Source organism: Suricata suricatta, chromosome 9 (genome assembly GCF_006229205.1).
Source record: "Suricata suricatta isolate VVHF042 chromosome 9, meerkat_22Aug2017_6uvM2_HiC, whole genome shotgun sequence".
Taxonomy (NCBI): domain Eukaryota; kingdom Metazoa; phylum Chordata; class Mammalia; order Carnivora; family Herpestidae; genus Suricata; species Suricata suricatta.
In genome coordinates this window covers 40,061,533-40,081,966 of record NC_043708.1, presented here as the reverse complement: position 1 = coordinate 40,081,966, position 20,434 = coordinate 40,061,533, and the positions used below count along the sequence as shown (strand labels likewise).

The following is a 20,434-nucleotide window of genomic DNA, read 5'->3' as shown; positions in this document are numbered from 1 at the left end:
GTGTTTCCCTGATGATGAGTGATGTTGAGCATCGTTTTATGTGTCTGTAGGCCATCTGGATGTCCTCTTTGGAGAAGTGTCTGTTCATGTCTTCTGCCCATTTCTTCACTGGGTTATTTGTTTTGTGGGTGGGAAGTTGATGGGGGAGTATAGATCGCACAAGTCAGCCATGGGTTGATAATTGTTAAAGCTGGGGAACAGATATAATGGGATACGTGTAATTTATACATAACAGATACAATGTATAAGCACTATTTTGTGTACTTTTAAGGATATGTGATATTTTCATAATGAAAATTTTAAAGATTTCAGAAGTAACTCCTTTGATCATGATATGATGGTACAAATAATGTAAAAGGTAACCTAACTACATATGTAAATGTAAATTCTAGTTTTAGAAAGAGGAAGCAATTCTATTTGGAAGCATCAAGTTTTATTATGATAATAAATTAATAAATTTCTAGAGGGAAATCTTAATGTTTTACACAGGCATAACCATGTTATCTAATTTGTTTTATGACTGCTTAAAATGAACATTGGGTTTTTAAATAATTGTGTAATTAAGGTTTCTTCAATGTGATCTGTATGACAAATGTGTATATCATAAATAATATGATACCACCTAATTAGAAATGTGGTTGATTAATGTAGAAGTATTAATTCACTGACCTAAGTTCCCTGTCTGTACTTATCACCAGTAAATGTTAAACAGATAGGGAAATATTATAGTTTTTTTTTAATTATTATTACCAGGAAGAGGAAAAACGTGATGAAATTCCAGAATACTCTGAACCAATTCTGGAGTTTAACAGAAGTGTGAAAGTTGTTTCTACGAAATATAATGGTCCTGCTTTTCCGCCAGTTGCTTCTACTTTTCAGCCCACTACTGATATTCTGGATAAAGTAATTCAGAGAAAAGAAACATTGGAAAATAGCCTAATTCAGTGGTGAGTTTATAGTGGTGTTGGTGTGAACAGAATCATAGTAGGAAATATAAAGTATTAAGTTTTGGTTGAAAATCTTCCTTGTTTTCTTTTGTTTATTAAACTTTTCCTTTGCTACAGTCACTGTAAACTGACACAATGTGAGGGTTTTATCTAGTTGTTGAAGGTAGTGTGTCTTTTCTTTATGTTTTGGCTGCCTATTATGGCAAAAGAGGCTATTGTTATGTAACAAAAGCCTTAAAAATGTACATATTCTTTTTTTTTTTAGGTTGTTTTTTTTTTTTTTTAGGTATAATTTCAGTACCCAGTGTGGTTCCAATTCACAGCCCCAAGATTTAGAGTTACATGCTCCACAGACAGAGCCTGGTGCCCTGTATATATTCTTTAATCCAGTGATTCACTTCCAGAAATATATCCTAAGGAAATGATTATGGTTCTGCTACTAGACCACAGACTACTTAGCACATACAGTGTTTACTGTAAACAAGGCATTATTCTGCTTGTTACTTCTATAAATTTGTGAACTCTATTTTTATCCTGTTTTTACTTGTGAGAAACCTTAAAGAAGTTATGGAATAAACTAAACACCTGAATAGTAATAGTTATCAAGATTAAATTTAGAAGAACATTTAATGAGATTGAAAGATATTAATAAAGAATATTTAATGAGATTGAAAGATATTAATACAAGACTTCACTCATGAATGTGCATAGGAAAAAATTTGAAAAACATATACCAAATTGTTAGTTGTGTTTATCCCTGAATCTGAGATTATGTGTGAGCCTTATCTATTTTTTAACTTTTACATGTATTATAATTCACCTACAACGAATATGTATTACTTGTGTCATAATAATATTTCATCAGCCTCTTGGCTGCTCCAAAGAAACGTGCAGAAGCAGTGTCCTTGTGTTTCCCCTCTGTTTTCCTCCACTTCTTCCTTCTCTACTTCCTAAAAATAACCTTGGAAACAAATTATCTTTACTTTTAAAGAGGAAAACAACCTGTATCACAGTCTACATATTTATTTCTTTGAAGAGGGGCTGCTGGACTTCTTTTCTAATTCTTATTTTATGTCGTTTTATATGGGTGTTTTCCAAGCAGGGAACCCAACATTTTAGGATATATCGGATAATTCTTGACCCAGTCTTTCTTACAACTTTAGGAGATCTGTTAAACTTTTCATTAGATTAATCTGAAAGTTCATTAAATCAAATTTAAAGCTATCTCCTACATGGAGATTCTGATTCATGTGGTTTATTTTGCTAGAAGACATATTTGATTTATTTTTTCTCTCCAGATTCAGCTTTCAGAATCACTGCTTTTACATGTAAATGTTAGTGTCCATGAGTCAAGTTTATTTTTAAGGGCGGTATTTCTAACACTTCATACCTTTCAGTCAAATTTAGGAATCCTCAACTTTTATCCCCCAGGGTGGAACAAGAAATAATGTCTAGAATTATCTCTGGGCTCCTCCCAACCCAACAACAGACCATAGCGAATGTCAGTGCTTCAGTCAGTGAGGCAAGTGAACCATTGGCTTCTGACATAGGTAAGTAAAATGGAATCTTTTAATAACTTTTGTTATTAAAGGATAAAACCTGCAAGTCGTAGATTGATGTATTTTAGAGGTTAAGTACTTAGTCTTTGGCTGACAAAAGGTAAGTTCTTCCTTCCAATCATCCTTTCCCTGTTGTTCTTTGTAGTGGAGGCTCTCTCACCCCTTATTTCATACTGCAGCATTCAGGTGAGTATTATCCCACCTCCCCATCCCTGCCAGCCCAAATCTCTCTGTTATTTCCCATGGCACTTTGGATATATCTTTGTTATGGGAATTGTCAGACTGGATTATGACTGGTGTACATGTCTGCCTCCCTTACTAGACTATAAGTTACTCAGGGTTGTGGATGTTTCTCCTTTAGTGCCTCACCTCTGACTGGCACCTAATAAAACTAGGTGTTTGCTGAATGGATAAATGAGCCTCTTTATGGAACCTGTATCATTCTCTTCTTCTCATTCTCCTTCCTCTTCCTCTTCCTCTTCTTCTTCCCTTCCTTCTTCTTCCTTTTCCTCCTCCCCCTCTTCCCATGATCTTCTGCCTCTTTTTCCATCAGGTTTTTTTGAGTTTAATTTACTTGCCATAAAACTCACCAATTCTGAGTGTACAGTTTGATGAGTTTTGATAAAAAAAAAACTACTAATATAGAAATACACTTACACCATTCCAAAAAGTACTGTTGTGCCATTTTATAGTCAGTTCCTAGCTCTTTTCCATGCCTCCTGGGCCCTAACAACCACTGATCTGCTTTCTATTACTTTTTGGCTTTTCCAGAATTTTATATGATATAGTAGGTAGTCTTTTGTGTCTGCCTTTATTTAGCATAATGCTTTGACAATCATGCTTTATGTATGTAGTAATATTACATTATATGCCTATATCATAATTTGTTAATCAATTTACCAGTTGATGGAAATTTATAGTCTTTTAGTTTGGGACTATGATAAATAAAGCTGTGATAGGGATATTTCCAAGCACATCTTTTAGATACATCTTTTAATTTCCCTTGGTCATGTGGCAAATAGATGTTTAAGCTTGTAAGAAACTGCTAAATGTCCTTAGAGAGGCTGTTGTGGTTTGCATTCCCAACCAGCAGTGCCTGAGCGCTCCACTTGCTCTGCATCCTCACCAGCACTTGGTCTTGTCAGTGTTTTTAATTAAGGACATTCTGTAAGCATGTTGCGATAGCTCACTGATTTTTATGTGCCTTTCCCTAGTGACTAATGATGTACATTTTTCCATGCTTATTTGCCATCTCTGTACTCACTTTGGTGAAATGTCTTTTAAAATCCTTTGCCCATTTTTAAATTGAAGTTTGTGTCTTCCTGTTAGTGAGTTGTAAAAGTTCTTTATTTGTTCTTTATTGGATATATTTTGCAAATACTTTCTCTGAGTTTGTAACTTGCTTTTTTTGTTTTCTCAACATTATCTTTTGAAAACCAAAAGGTTAATTTTGATGAATTTTAATTTATCAATTTTTCTTTTATAGTTTGTGGTTTTTGGCATATTATTCATGAATCTTTCTCAAGATCAGTAAGCTTTTATCTTTTCTTCTAGAAGATGTACGGCTTAAGACTATGCATTTAGGTCTCTGGTACATTTTGAATTAATTTTGAGCCCTACTTTGTACCATATATGAAGATTTTTTTTCAGCATATGGAAGTCTAATTTTTCTAGCATTATTTGTTGAAAAGATTATCTTTCCCTAATGAATTGCCTTGACACTTTCGCTGAAAATCTATTGGCTAAATATGTATGAATCTGTTTCTAGGCTTTCCCTTCTGTCCCTTGATATGCAAGTATATTCTTATGTCAATAACACACATTTTTGTAATTTAAAAATAAATATTGAAATTGGATTGTGTAAGTTCTCCAACTTTGTTGTTCTCTTTTAAATATTTCTGTATATTGTTAGGTCTTTTTTCCCCCTTCTCTCCCATCCAGAATTACCTATTTTTCTTCTCTCATAGACTAGATTATCTTTTAACTGCCTAAATCCTAGACTTCAGAGTCCATATGTATAGCTTTTACTTTCTCTTGGCCACTTTCTCTTTAGTCCTTAAGAGCTTTCTGCCCTCCGCCTAATGAAACTCCTCTCTCACAGAATTTGTCAAGAATAATTTTTTTTTCTAAATTCTTATCTTCCTTCCTGGCTCTAACATGTGCACTATTGACCACTACTAGTTCTTAAAATGTACTATTGATTTTGGTTTCTTAGAATCCATTCTGTTCTTGTTCCTCCTGAGTTTCTGTGCTTTGACTTCTTTCTTTCCTGTTCCTTTTTATCCCCCCAGTCTCTTCTTGCCATTTGTTACCCTTGGTCAGTTGATGAATCCTAAGCCACACATCTAGGCTGTAAGCCTGTGGTTCTGTTTGTTGGTCAATATTCTACTTGATGCTCTACTGGCATCCCAAACTTGACATGTCCAAAATGTATCTCATTTTTCTAACCTGACCTGCTCTTTCTTAGTTTCTGTTTACATTAATGCAGGTTTTTCTAAGGGCCCAATCCCCAAGACCTTGGAGTTACTGTTTGTTCGATTCTCTTTTTCTTTGCTTTTCCTCATCTCCACCCAGCTATAGCCTATACCCTCGCTCCAAACAATTTATTGTTGCATTTGGTTAATTCTTCCTGTTTAGTATAACTTGAATGCTTCCTCCCCTGCTACCACCCCAGGTTTTATTTCATCATTTTTTGGAAGGAAGGAGAAATGACCAACAAAGTTATGAGGAATTTTTTTTCCTGGATGAAAATCTTAAAATTTCCAAACTGGGCTTTTAGATCCTATTCTCTTCTATTTAAAACACGTGTGTTTGCTTTTGGTTTTGCCTATGTCTGGGTAGGACTTTTGGCTTTTATAATAGGGATGTTCTGATTTCTGGTCACACCAAAACAATAAATTATGAGAACTGAAAAGATGTATCTACATATACTGTCAAATATAAATTTGAAATTTGATAGTCTTTAATATGGTAGCTACAGAGTAAATTGCAGTTACTTATCCCTCAACAAGTGACTCCAAAACACCTGTACTCACTTTTTAGGGAATTCTGAATATAGCCTTCTTAGTTGTACTAATTAAGGGTTCTTTTTGGAGAGATGACATCTCCATCAAATTGTATAGATCATTGTTTACATGTTCTCCACACAGAGCTTTAGAAATGTAGCCACTTTAAATCTAGTAAAGCCTGTTAAGGAAGTTTTTAATGCATTTTATGAACATTTTTACAAATGAAAAGTATTACCTATTTAGAATATTAATTTCAGATATGGAAACTACTATACAAGTTTGAGTAGCTTTAGTCTGTAGTGTTGGTAACTGGTGTATCTGAAACTACAAAAGAAGGAAGGTTTGTCTTCATATCTATGCAGCAGCTACTGTTTCTCTAAAATCCCCTGCAGTCATTGTGTTGTTGTGTTTTAGCCAAGATCTATCACAGGGTTTCCTGTTACCCTCCTCTTGAAAATAAATGTGAGTTTTACCAGATGAGAACATTTAAGTGGATGCAAATCCTTTCTATCACTAAATTCTGAAGTGGTAGGGAAGAGGCCATGTGAATAAAGTTTACACTTGGGTGTTTTCTTCCCTCTCTTGGTTTGTTTAGAAAGGATGTTCATTATGTAAGTTGTCATTTTATTCTCTTTTTTAATAAGTAATTTTGTATTTTCAATTTTTGCGTCCTCCTACCTCCTTATACACAGATGTTTACATCTCGACATTTTTTTAATTTAAATTTTAGTTAACAAACAGTGTAATATTGGTTCCAGAAGTAGAATTCAGTGATTCATCCTTTATATACAGTACCCAGTGTGCATCTCTAAAATTTTATGAAGTAAGATTTAAATTGCAGGCGTGTTTTTTACATGCTTAGTTTTAAATTCTTTCTTTCTTTCTTCCTTTCTTCCTTTGTTCCTTTCTTTTTAGTGGAAGGAAGAAGCAATGGTGCCCTCCGGCTTTTTGTTGATGCTGGGGTTCCTGTGAATTCAGACATGATTAGCCATTTTGTGAATGAGGCTCTTGCTGAGACCATTGCTGTCATGCTGGGTGACAGAGAAGCAAAGAAGCAAGGTCCCGCTGCCACAAGTGTTTCTGGAGATGTTTCAACAAGCAACACGTACTTGCCGGTAGGAGTGACTCTCATGATTTGGAGTCCTGGGCAATTTTTGGTATATTTCTTTAAAAACAGTAAGATGGGACTACTTGTGTGGCTCAGTCAGTTGAGGCTCTGACTCTTGATTTTGGCTCAGGTCATGATCTCACGGTTCGTAAGTTCGAGCCCTATGTTGGGCTCTGCACTGACAGCACAGAGCCTGCTTGGGGTTCTCTGTCTCCGTCTCTCTCTGCCCCTCCCTTGCTTGCTTGCTCACTTGTATGCTCTCTCTCAAAAAATAAATAAATAAACATAAAAAAATAAGATTTAAAATTAGGTATTGTAATAAGGTCATAGTTGATGGTGGATGTTTTTTTGTTGCTGTGATATTATAGTAATATTTTCCCCAGCATTTTATTTTAAAAACTTTAAAATCTATAGAAAAGTTGAAAGTATGATACAATGAACATCTGTATACTTTTTACCTAGTATTTACCAACTGATAACTTAAAAAAAATTTTTTTTTTCTGAGAGAAAGAGAACAAGCCAAGGAGGGGCAGAGAAAGAGAATCCCAAGCAGGCTCTGCACTGATGGCACAGATGTGGGGCTTAAACTCGCAAACTGTGAGATCATGACCTGAGCGGAAATCAAGAGTTGGACCCTTAACCAACTGAGCCACCCGGGTGCCCTGATTGATAACTTTTTGACATATTTTATCTGTCTTTATATGTCACATATTCTTTAAAACTCATTTGAAAGTTGCAGATATCATGATACTTCTGATCATCAGCAATATCTCATAAAAGGAAGATAATCTATATAATCAAAATGCCATCATCATACTCCTGAAGAAATTTAACATTTATATGTTAATGCTATGTAATATGGAGTCCATATACAAATCCCCCTATTGTTCCAAAATAATTTTTATAGGATTTTTGTTTTATTCAAGATATAGCCAACAATCACATGTTGCTTTTGGTTATTATATAAACTGATATATATTTTTTAATTATTTATTTATTGAATGTTTATTTCTGAGAGACAGAGCACAAGCAGGGGAGGGACAGAGAAAGAGGGATGGAGACACAGAATCGAAAGCAGGCTCCAGGCTCTGAGCTGTTAGCGCACAGCCCGGCACAGGGCTCAAACTCATAGACTGAGATCATGACCTGAGCCGAAGTCAGACACAACCAACTGAGCCAACCAGGCACCCCTAAACTGATATTTTTAATCTTTAAAAGAAAATATGTTTAGGATCTTTTGTTGTTGTTTCTTGCATCAGCCATACTGTGTTAAATAGTTTCTATTTATTTCTATTTTATTGTTATTAAAGCAAGATAGAATTCTACATGTTATAAATATGGACTCTATACTACTACCAGCTATTTAAAACTTTGTAGTCACTTCTGAATCTATAGATCATGAGGGCATCATTTTATATAGGTGAAACATTTAAATTAATTCATTTGATGTATAAATGTGAAGTTACAGGGGCACTTGGGTGGCTCAGTCAATTAAGTGTCTGACTCTTGATTTCAGCTCAGGTCATTGATCTTGTGGTTTATGAGTTCAAGCCTCAAGTTGAGCTCTATACTGACATTGCAGAGCCTGCTTGGGATTCTCTCTCTTTCCCTCTCTGTCTGCCTCTCCCTTGCACACACATGTGTGCATACTCACTCTCTTAAAATAAACCTGAAAAAAAAAAACCCATAAAGTTACATATTTGAATTTTATGGAGATGGTATAATGTAAGTGATGTGATGTGATTATTATGCCTGAGAATAGGTTTGTGCTTTCTTAGCTCATTGGTAATGCGCGTGGTGTAGATATTGGCAGGGTTATGGTTTTCTCTGTGCTAATTAACGCTGATTTGTTTTCTGCCCATATGCTGCATGTATTCTCATGCGGGTGATTGAATGAGAAAATGTACAAAAACAGTATAAATAGGCAGTACATACAGTTGTTAAGAGCATGGACTTCAGAGCTGGGAAGGTCTGAATTTGAATCCTCAGCTCTGTTACTTTAGTCTCAAGTATTATAGAGAAAATACATAGAGTTCAAATGACCAAGACTTTATCCATATCTGCTTACTGAGTATCTAGAAGGGCAAGCTCCCTTCCACCAATGCCATATTGCTCATTATCTTCAGAATTGTCATGGCTTTTCTTGGCCTTTTGATCTTCCAGATATATACATTAAATTTTAGTTTTCAAGTTCCATAACAGATTTTGGTGGGATTTTTGATTGGTTTAATTTGGAGAGACTTACATCTTTATCATACTATTATCTTCTTAGCCAAGATTTTGTGGAAGATATAGTGAGATGATGAATATAAGTAACTTAATCTAGTGTCTAGAATGTGGTACTCAATAACTGTTTATCATCATTATCCATTACTAATACTGGTAGAATACCTTCAGATCCTCTTATGATGATGGTCAGTAGCATATTTGAAAACAGTGCATTTTTTGCTGTAGTTTTATCCAGTCAAAAAGAAAAGAGCATATAAATGTATTTCTTTCCTTTAAAAATAAAAGCTGAGAATATGCTAATTATTAAGCAGTGCTATAGAATTTTAGTATGCTTCATGGTTTTTAAATTACATATCAATTTTCAATTCATAGTCCAGAATAAAGACTTATCACCCTCCTATATAAGGATGTTTTAGAATGCGGAGAAAAAGGCAGTGTATTTGAAAAATAGGTAAAAGACATGTGTAGACAGTTTGTACACAAAAAAGAAATACAAATGGCTCATATACATATAAAAAGATAGTATAATAAAATTGATATAATTATTGATAATAAAAAACCACTGAAACCTTGTTTTTATGATTAGATTGGTAAAACTCTAAAAGTTTGATAATGCCATTGTGTAGAAAACCTGGGGGAAATGGGAATTCTCCTACCTCCTTGTGGCTAGCGTACAATAATATAACCCTATAGAGAGAAACTGGCAATGTGTATGCAAATTAAAAATGCAGTTAACTTTTTAAACAAGCAATCCCACTTTTAGGAAGTTGCTCTGTTGATAATCTATACACATATGAAATGAGTTAAGTCAAGATTATGTTTGATGATTCAAGGGAAGGGAACTAGGTGGACGGAACATGGCTAGGAAAGGAGATTTAATTCTCATTATTTTTCTTTTGTACTTTTTTGAATTCTGACTTATTTGAATGATTACATATTTAGCAAATAAATTTTAAAGTGTTTACTTTTTTCTTCCCCAGTACTTTCTCCATATTGTCTTCATTGCATCCCCCCTCCTTTTTTTTCTTCCATTGCTTTTTACAGGCTGTGATCTCTTGTGCTAAAAAAGCTGCTTACTGATATCTTGTCAGTTAAAATGCTTCCTTTCTGTTACATGGCCTACCCAGCTTGTGTTTGCATTTGATCTTTAGCTGTATATTCAACTGTGTCTTCCTATCCATATTAGCGGAGAGAGCCTTAGATTTCTTTGGGGTCTACTTCAGAGTCAGAGCTATTGTAATAGCCTGAGGCTTTCTGCAGGCTAGTCCTGAAATTTAACAGCTAGAAGTCCATGAGCCAGGGAAGTTAGGGCTCCATTGCTTACCCATCCATTTACATTCTGTTAAATCTCCATATGAGCTCATTTCATTGTTCTACATTACCTTTATATGGGTGACATTAAGCACCGTTTATCTTGTTTTATTTTAGGCAAGAGTGTGCACCCCAGTGCCTACCCCACAGCCAACTCCTCCTCATTCACCTTCATCACCTCCTAAGGAGCATATGTTGGTAAAAACTCCAGATTCTTCTTCTTGTGATTCAGATCATGATTTGGCTATTCCTGTGAAAGAAATACTTGCTGGAAAAGGTAGAAACCTTATTTCTATAACTCAGTTTTAATTTAATAACTTAAATAAGATTTCATGGTTTATTTTATAAGATGTTTTATAGATTAATATATACATACCTACCACTTACTAGGTTTTAGTAAATCATTTTTTCCTGTAAAGAAACTAAGAAATTGGTTTCTTAACTTCCTAGTGGTACCTGGCTGGCTCAGTCTGTAGAGCATGCAACTCTTGATCTCAGGGTTGTGAGTTTGAGCCTCATGTTGGGCATAGAGATTACTTAAAATAAAAAACTACTACTAAAAAAAAGAGTAATGATCTAATGCACACTTAGACTGCTTTTAAGTTCGTGGTAGTATTAAAAGTTGTGTCTTTTCAAGATTATCTTCTTATACTTTACTAAATTAATTTGGGAATTTTCCTATTATTGGTCATTATTACTATTAGTATTAATTATTATCCTCATTGTTTGTATGTCAAAATATTAAGAGATTCCTGAAACAACATATCTTGCCTTCCTATGGAGTTGTTTGTTGACTTTTATCTTTTCCTTTCTTTTTAAACAAAAAAATCTTTAGGAAATGATATACCTGCCATCACACTTGTTAATACTCCAACAGTTACTCCTTCTACTACACCTCCTCCTGCACCAGCTCTTACGCCAACTTTGTCCGAGACTTCCATGGAGAAATTGAAGATATCAGGCCCAGAGCTTCCTAGGCCGTGGGGTGATGGAGACCTGCCCCTGGACGAAGAGAATCCCAACTCTCTGCAAGGAGAGCTTCACCCAAGAGCTGTGTAAATGATAACATATTTACTTCTAGCAACTGCATTTCATCTTAAGTTGACACGTGACCCCTTAAAAACATCAGAAATGATAAATGAAGTTTTATAAACCATAAGCTACTTGATACTTTAGTGGAAAGAAGCTTCATAAACTTCAAGTTTTTAAAAATTTTACCAAATGTATTCCTTCAATTCTCATTTTAAAAGTTTTTTCTGAAACAGATTAAAGGTATATATTGTCATGATATTGTTAGTGAGATAGACAGTGATTTCTTCCCAAAGTGAGTCTTCACTTACAGTGATCGTTAACTTTTATATTACCATGTAGATTTGTTTTAGAAATGGTAGAACTTTCAAGATGGTCTATGATTAAAGCATGAAAACAATTTTGGAAAAATAACTCTTGGTAATTACAGTAGTGCAGATTATAGAAATACTTTGCTAAAAGAGACCTTTAAATCTGTTTTTTACATAAAAATTAATACAGGATTTAAGTGACCTAGTAAGTTCACAATGTGTCTTTTTCTTGTTAGTGTAATGTCTGTGGCCAAGGATGAAGAACCTGAGAGTATCGATTTCCCTACTCAGCCTGCACCCCCAGGACCGACAGTTCCTCTTATCCCACTTTCTGCCGCCACCCAGGCCCCTTCCCCCATACAGATGCCAAGTTCTGATTCATCAACAACGGAGAGCACCTTGAGCATTACTGTCACTGAAACTGAGACTTTAGATAGACCCATCTCTGAAGGAGAGATTTTATTTAACTGTGGTCAAACAGTGGCCCCCAAGAGTAAGTTAACTTGTATCAGTTGGTTTCACTGGTTAGATTATGATAATTCCTAAGTAATAGTTTCCTATGTCAAGTGATTTTACTTGATTTTCAAGATTAAACCTAGTATAATAGAAAGAATATGGACTCTTCAAGTTAACTCTTCTGTGTCTTAACTTCAGAAAGTAAAATCTTGCTCATTAATCTCACTTTCCAGAAATAATACCACTCTTAATAGTTTGAAATATACCCTTCCAGTCTTTTTTTTTCTATTGAATATATAGATATATAAATACATGTGCATGTGTATTTTTACCTTTAAAAATAGAATCATACTATATAAATTGTTTTGAAGCTTGCATTTTTTTTTTTACCTAATAATATATTGTGGACATTTTTCTATAACACATATAGCTGTACCTCATTTTTTTAGTTTTGTGTAATCTATTAAAACAATACCATAGTGGTCGGCATGTAGATTGTTTTTAGTGTTAACATATTACACAGAACTCTCTGATGATCATTTTTACACACTTTCATACACCTATTGATAATTTGCATATAATACATGCCTAGGGGGATGCCTTAGGTGGCTCAGTTGGTTAAATAACGGACGCTCAGGTCACAATCTCACGGTTTATGAGTTAAAGCCCTGAGCTGAGCTCTGCGCTGACAGCTCAGAGCCTCGAGCCTGCTTCGGATTCTGCGTCTACCAAACTCTAGACCCCTCTCCTGCTCACCTTCTGTCTGTCTCTCTCTCAGAAATAAATAAACATTAAAAAAATTTTTTTAAAAAGAATACATGCCTAGGGGTGCCTGGGTGGTTCAGCTGGTTAAGGGTCCAACTCTTTTTTTTTTTTTTTTAAGTTCATTTATTTTGAGGCAGAGAGAAACAGAGTGCATGAGCGGGGGGGCGGGGGCGGGAGCAGAGAGAGAGAGGGAAAGAGAATCCCGAGCAGGCTCCATGCTGTCAGCACAAAGCCTGATGGGGGGTGGAACCCACAAACTCTGAGATCATGACTGAGCCAAAGTTTAGAGTTGTGTACTTAACCAACTGAGCCATCCAGGGGCCCCAAAAGGTTAATCAGTTTTTAATTTTAGTTTGTTTTTAATTACATCAGTAGTATTTAGGAGCACCTCTTTCTTAATTTCATAGTTACAGTTCTGACAAGCTGGTAAGTAAAACAAAAATCTCATCTTTGTAATAAAATATACTTTTAAAATGAGATTGAGTAGTTTGTGAATTATTATTTAGAAATGGTATTTTTTTGTGTGTAAGTTTAAATGTAATGGGTTTACAGTCAGATTATTTACCAAATTTATGTTTCTTCTGTTTTTTGAATTTTTACATTGTAATTTCTAGCTTTAGGAGATGGAGGGCTGTATCTGACAAACCTAAATGATAGCTTATCCAGTACTCTGCATGATGCCCTTGAAATGGTAAGAAATTGTTGGCTCTGTATTGAATTCTGACATGAAGAATGTTTTGATGAACTTGTTGCCATTGATTAGGGTTTTTCTCAAATATTTGAGTTACAGGTATAAAATTTAATAGACCATCCATGAAGGAATTTAAGATTTCTTGCACATTTCATTATCATATTTGCAGATTTCATTATCATAATTATGAGAATGAAAAGAAAACTGTTAATCTCCATGACCCCAGTAGTTCAAAAATATACAGTTAATATATGATGAAAGTCTAGCTCAGTAGAAATTGTCATATGGGTATATTGCCTTTACAATATTTCAAACAGGGTTTTATCTGTTTAAGCCAACTCTTATATACGTTATTTTTCCCTAACAAAAATGTTTTTCCTGGTTGCTTTAACTAAGCATAATTATTTTGAGATTCGTCTGTGTGGTAGTGTATAGCATGGTTTATTCCCTTTTTTTCCCCATTTTTCTTTCCTTTTTTGAGAGGGAGTGTGAGGTGAGAGAGGGGCAGAGGAAGAGGGAGACGGAATGTTAAGCAGGCTCCATGCTCAGCACAGAACCCAACACAGGGCTCAATCTCACCACTGTGAGGTCATGGTCTGAGCCAAAATTGAGAGTAGATGCTTAACTGATTGAACCACCCTCTCACCCCAACAGTTCATTCATTTTTATTGCTGAGCAATAAATTGTATTGCTGAGTAATATGTTGTATGGTCGTACCACAATTTGTCCATTCACCTGTCACTGGACATTTGGATTTATTCCAATTTTGGCTGTCACAAATAAAGCAACTATAAACATCTGTGTATAAGTTTTGTATGGACATATGCTTTTATTTCTCCTGGACAAATACCTAGGAGTGGAATGGATGGATAATGTGGTAGGTGTATGGTAGACTTTTTAAGAAAAGCTGTTTAATTTGATCTGCTAAAATTTTGTGTTGACTTTTTTGCATCTATGTTTTATAGGAATTACAGTTTACATAAATTTGCAGAGTTTTGAACTTTGCTCAGACATAGGGTTAGGTTACCTAAAGGCAGTTTTACCCTCTTGAGTCTTGCGTTAAAAGATTCACTGGGCAAGACCAGAGCAGTACTCGCACTAGGGCTGTTTGTTTCCCACTTTGGAGGCAAGCCCCTTCCCTGCACTCCAGCCAGTGCCCTCTTAAATGTAGTTTCCCTGCCTGCCTGGTGGGAACAGCTGTTACTCCAGCCTGTGCACACGCCCCGGGCACTGTTAGAGCCAGTAGTTTCTCAGGGGCTCCTTCCTCCAGCCTCACGTGGTTACCCTGCATGCGTGTGCTGGTCAGTACCTAGTGCTCAAAGGGAACCCTCTGCAGATCTCCCTGTGCAGCTTTCGCTTTTCTGGTAGCCTGTCTTCTGAACCCTAGCTGTCACTGGCTTCCTTGGAGTTTCAGTCCTGTCTTCTCAGCTCAGGGGGCCACTGAGCTCCACCAGGTTCTTTCTCCCATGCTGCAGGATGGAAACTTTCACAGGCAGTAAGCTGGAGCAGCTGCACGTCTCTCCTGATTTGTTTTTCATCTCTCAGAAATCACTGCCTTTTATTATCTGACGTCCCATGTCTTGATTTGTTACCATGTCTTGAAATGCAATTTTTCATATACTTTGCCCACTTTTTAGTAGTTTCAAGGGGTTGGGTAAGTCTGGAAGTAAAGTCTGGTGGCATTATTTTCTTTCGTTTGTGTCATACATGATCATGATAAAAACAGAAAGAGATTGGTTTATTTTTGAAAAGCCATGTCCTTCTATCCCTTTATAATCATAATGCTAGAAGTTCCTTTAAAGCAACCACTGAAGTGATGTAAGGTAGGATGTATATTCATTTTTACCAGTGGAACTTTTCAGAGGTATGCCTGCTGGGTCTATCCTCTGATATATGGATTCGGTAGGTCATGCGGGTTGTATGATATGCATTTTTGTGGACAGTTAAAGCTTAGACCTGTATATTTTAAGGAAGTTCCCAGTGCTCTCATGTGCATCCTTTGTTATATGTGACTACTCATTTCACAGATGAAGTTGAGTGAGGTTAAATGACTTTTCCATGTGACATAGCTATTTAGTGACAGATCCACAGTCTCTCTCTCTCTCTCCTACCCACCCTCCCTCTCTGTCTCCCTCTCCCCATATATCTGTATGTATAGATATAGATATATAGATACCTTTTCATTTTAAGCCAATAACTACTATAAATTTTGAGTTCTAATAGGGGCTATCTAAATGCTAAAGCTGAAGTTCCAAGGGGCTAGGTGTGTATGGTGGGGCCATTTCTCAAGTCCAACAGACAGCTTTGGAGGCTAGGTAGCACCTTCATACTATTAAAGATGCTTAATACTTAGTATCTTTATAGTATAAAGATGCTGAATCTGGAATTTAATATATCCAAGTAACAAAGTCTGTTTAAAACAATTTACTATATACAGGGGTATAAAATAATGCATTAAGGAGAGTTCTTACAAGATTTTAATGGAACAATTACTTCTCTAACAGTAATTATTTATCATAAGTAATTGAGTCCATTATGAAGAGAGTGGAAATCACTCTTATGAAATATTATGTGGGGACGGCATAAATGAGATGTCTTTGTTTTCAGAGAAGCATTAAATTAACACTTGGCTTACTTAATATGTCATTGTAGTATTTTTATCCATTCTTAGAACTTTATCATGGCACCAGAGCATGTTTGTTTGTTTAAATAGCCAAACCAAACCAGGATTAAATGATAACATCTTTTCTTTTTCTACATTTGAAACTGAGCTCTAATTTGATACTTTTGCTAAGCCTAAATCAGATGTGCTACAAATTCATAATGAAGTCAAATGCAGAAGTACAGATTTGAAAAACCAAGAATAACTTGAAGTCATGTCACCAAGAAGCATTTATTTATGTACAGCTGGAGGATAAAGACTTATAGCAATGTAGAGCTAATAAACTTTGTTACATTCATAGTAAAAGAAGTAAAAAAATACTATTGATGGAATTGAACATCATCTTAATAGTTGTATTTACAGAGGAATCCAGTGTCTCTGACTCTGAAGCCCACACTACCCTGCACCTTTGGGGGAGGTCATATTTGAGCACCAGGAACCTCTCTCAGTACTCCAGGGAGGGCTGCCGTACCTGCCCCCTAGTCAAGTGTCCGGGATCAGCCAAGAAGGCCAAGGGACACTCGAAGGTCTATCGTACCTTAGCATATTTCTGCAGGTCTTCATTTTTGCCTGCGGTCCAAGGTGCCATGTTCTGACAGTGCTTTGCCCCTGTTACCACCCTGTGGGGTTGCTGCATGAATATGAAGCAGGAAACTGTTAGCCAAAAACTTGACAGCCCTTTATAAAACATTTATGAATCATTCTAAATCACTTGGGACAGAGGGTCCAATTTTCATGTTTATTGTAATAAATCTCCAGATTAAGTGTAATAAAATGACTTAATGCTGTTGTTTCTGTTTGAGGCAAACTAGAGAGTTGTTAGTATAGTCAAATGGAAATGAGAGTTAAGTGAAAATAGAGTCTGCCTTCTTTCCATAAACTGCTTATAGGCCATTTTCATGATGAATACTATGTTTTATTAATCATAAATCAAGAAAAATGCAATTGTTTGATAGAGTTTCTTTGCTGTATTCATTGTCTTTATGTTTCTTTCAGGAAGATGATCCTCCCAGCGAAGGACAAGTGATTAGGATGCCCCATAAAAAAACTCCTGCAGATGGAATTCTTTCTCTTCTTGCCAAAATGACCCAGGAGTCATTAGTTTCACAGCAAGCAGTCTACCATTCAGAGGTACTTGTTAACCTTAGTGATTTTTTTCCTCTTGGTTTGATCCTAATACAGGAAAAACAACAACCTTTTGTAACTTTGACCTAAAGTCAGAGTGCTAGCATTTTACAGTTGAAAGGAATTCAGGCTATCCATTCTAACCCTCTTGTTCTCTAGTTGAGAAAAAAACTGAAGCTCTTTTAAACAACTTGTGAGGATCACTCATTCATTCATTCTTTCTTCAACCATTTACTGAATATTTACTATATGCCAGACACGAATAGTAAATATGTGAAGGAGGCAGGACCCCTACCTTTAGGAAGGTTATAGTAGGGGAAGAGGGCTTAATGATTACAGTTGATAATTGATGAAAATATTTAGAAAATGTTGAATATATCTCAGTGTGACTAGCACCTTAGATAAAAAGATAAGTCTAGAGAAGGTGGTTGAACCAGATGATCATGAAGAACCTTTTAGGCAATGAAAAAGCTTGAGCACTGTAGAGGCCATTAAGATATTTTGGGCAAGCAGGTCATAAGCTAAGGAAAATGGAGGTTTTATAATCCAGTTCTGGTGTTTGGAGCGGAAGAGGGTGAAGGAATGAATCCTGGCCAGATTTTGCCTGCAACCTTTCACCCTAGGTGATGTATTAACATTTGTGCTCCCTGATGAGAGCACTTTTGAGCAGGAAAACTAAGGCTTCAATAGGGTCATAGAGTATTAAGGTATTACATAGCTCAGCAATTATAAGTACCCTAGAAAGTTGATTCACATTAGAAAAGATACTGTTTATTGCACATTTTATATGGTAGTATAGTGGCAGAATAATATAGGCACTGTGAAATATTTCTAATTAATTTCTAGGGAAAGTGTATCTGCCATCATTCTATACTTTGCCCAAGAGTCTCTAAATGTTTTATATTAATTGCAAAATAATCCTTTTCTATTTAAAGGTTGTTGAGGTAATTGACGCTCTTCAAGAAAAGTCAGATTCGGGACCTAGAGGAGATAGAAGTAGACCAGAATTTGGGAAAATTGTAGAAAATCTTGACTGTTGAGCTAAAAAGTTAGATTTTGTATTATAGCCAATAGAGCCATCAAAGAGGTTTCAGCAGTGATTTCTTTATATAGTCTAGTAAAAACACTTGGTTGAAATTAAACCCTGTTTACATGACAAACATGAGAGCTTTCAGGTTTTGGAATTTTTATTCAGTTCTTGATTAGCAAACTCATAGAATATTTCCAAGTTACAAAATGTGGTAGTAATTAGATGTATAATTTTTAATCCAGAAAAAAAAGTCTTACTAATTTTTTCTAGTTTTTAAAAACTGTTTATTTATATTGAAGAGAGAAAGAGCACACACGAGCAGGGTAGGGGTAGAGAGAGGGAGACACAGAATCTGAAGCCAGCTCCAGGCTCTGAGCGCTCAGCACAGAGCCGGATGCAGGTATTGAACTCACAAACCACAAGATCAGGACCTGAGCTAAAGTCGGGCACTTAAACAACTGAGCCACCCAGCACACCAATTCTTTCTAATTTTTAAATTTACTTTATATATTTGATAAAGAGATGTGTTTGTACTTGTGTACTTCCCAGGGAAAAGAGCTTTATTAAATACAACTAAAGTAGTCTTCTTCAGCTTCTAAAAAAAGTAATTGTTTGGATAGGAGTAATGTTTCTATCACTTAAGGTATATTCTCATCATCATACTTGTTTAACTATAAATTTTACCTTGACAAGTTCATGCAGTTTTCATTCATAAAGAATGAGAGGTAAATTTTCTGTTATTTTAATTTTAAGCTCTATGAACAATGTGTAATGTGTGCCGGTATTTAGTTTAAATAATAAATTTTTTTCTTATGTGTTTTGTTACCCAGTTTAGAGTTTGAAGAGCAGATAATGCTTATTTAACTTTATAAATAACAAAATTTTAGCAACAAAGCCTATTACTAAATGCCTGATTAACTTTTCAAGTTTGTCTGTCAGTGGTGTGTATGTGGCATAATAGGGACGTCCTAAAACGCCTCCCAAGCAGTCAAGTGGCATGGACCATCGTACTTGACAAGGATTTGCTGTTCTAACTTGATTTTATTTATTTAAAAATTTTTTTAAGTTTATGTATTTTTTATTTTAAGAGAAAGAGAGCACATGCATGCACATGCACAAACAGGGGAAGGGCAGAAAGAGGTAGAGGGAATCCCAAGCGGGCTCTGTACCGTCAGCACAGAGACCGATGTGGGGTTTGATCTCACAAACCACAGCATTATGACCTGAGTCGAAATCAAGAGCGGGCCCCTCAACTGATTGAGCCACCCAGGTGCCCCGTGACTTGATTTTAACACGGTGTCTTTAACCATAGTTTCTACGTTTTATAGGACTTGGAAAACAGTGCAGGTGAACTGAGTGAAGGACAAAGGCCCAGACTGACAGCAGCAGCAGAGAACATCATACTGGGCCATTCTGTCGTGATGCAGCCACCTGCCACTAATGCAGAGTCACTGGGTCAGAAATGTGCTCCTAACCTATTACCTCAGCAGTTTGGCACAGTAACAGGTATACATCAAAATACTGCTTCTTGATGGATCATTTATTAGAATATTCACATTTCCTTTGTCTTGTTCTCATACTGAATGTTATATTATTTTGTATTCTAATTACAGTAGTGATCTTAATCTGAATTAAGAAAATTATTTTCAGGTGGGGGCAAAATTTTTTATTAAAAATTACCAAAAAGGTCTTTATTAAAAATTTAGTAATGACTTTTTGTGTGATATATATATATCAAAATTTTCCCAAATGTTAATTTTAGTATATGGGCCACAGAGTGGTGCATGAGATAATTTTAATAATACACATATATTTAAAATTTTTTATTAGTCATATATATAGTATACTGCATATTAGAAAAGTATAATTAGAACATCAAAATAGTGATAGAACATACCTTGTTTAGGATAAGGTTAAACTAGATAATACTGTAAAAACTTACTGTTTACATTGCATGAATTTCTGACACAGTGTGAGCACTGTGTGCACTCATGACTATTTTAGAACCTCATTAGCTAAACTTCCTGTTCTAACTTTGGAAATAGAAATAGAGCAGAGAATACCGAACACTAGCACATACAGTGATTAGTTATGTTCTCTAGAGTCACCAGGAACACTAAATTAGTAAATACTGACCCACTGCTCCTGGGGGAAAATACAGGCCTAGGTTCCTGTAAACCTTTGATCATAATATCTTTGTCAG

The 20,434-nt window shown here is 35.6% G+C and overlaps 1 protein-coding gene across 4 annotated transcripts in view; it reads left to right on the top strand.

Moving 5' to 3' along the window:
* Positions 1 to 20,434, top strand: part of KIAA0586 (KIAA0586 ortholog) — a 117,027-nt gene that overhangs the window by 49,779 nt on the left and 46,814 nt on the right. For all 4 annotated transcript variants that reach the window (XM_029951481.1, XM_029951482.1, XM_029951483.1 and 1 more), the window contains exons 20-28: positions 754 to 947; positions 2,379 to 2,497; positions 6,430 to 6,629; positions 10,280 to 10,439; positions 10,998 to 11,217; positions 11,739 to 11,995; positions 13,338 to 13,414; positions 17,073 to 17,207; positions 19,560 to 19,737. In XM_029951481.1, coding sequence (XP_029807341.1) covers positions 754 to 947; positions 2,379 to 2,497; positions 6,430 to 6,629; positions 10,280 to 10,439; positions 10,998 to 11,217; positions 11,739 to 11,995; positions 13,338 to 13,414; positions 17,073 to 17,207; positions 19,560 to 19,737 — 1,540 coding nt within the window. The remainder of the gene's footprint in view (positions 1 to 753; positions 948 to 2,378; positions 2,498 to 6,429; positions 6,630 to 10,279; positions 10,440 to 10,997; positions 11,218 to 11,738; positions 11,996 to 13,337; positions 13,415 to 17,072; positions 17,208 to 19,559; positions 19,738 to 20,434) is intronic.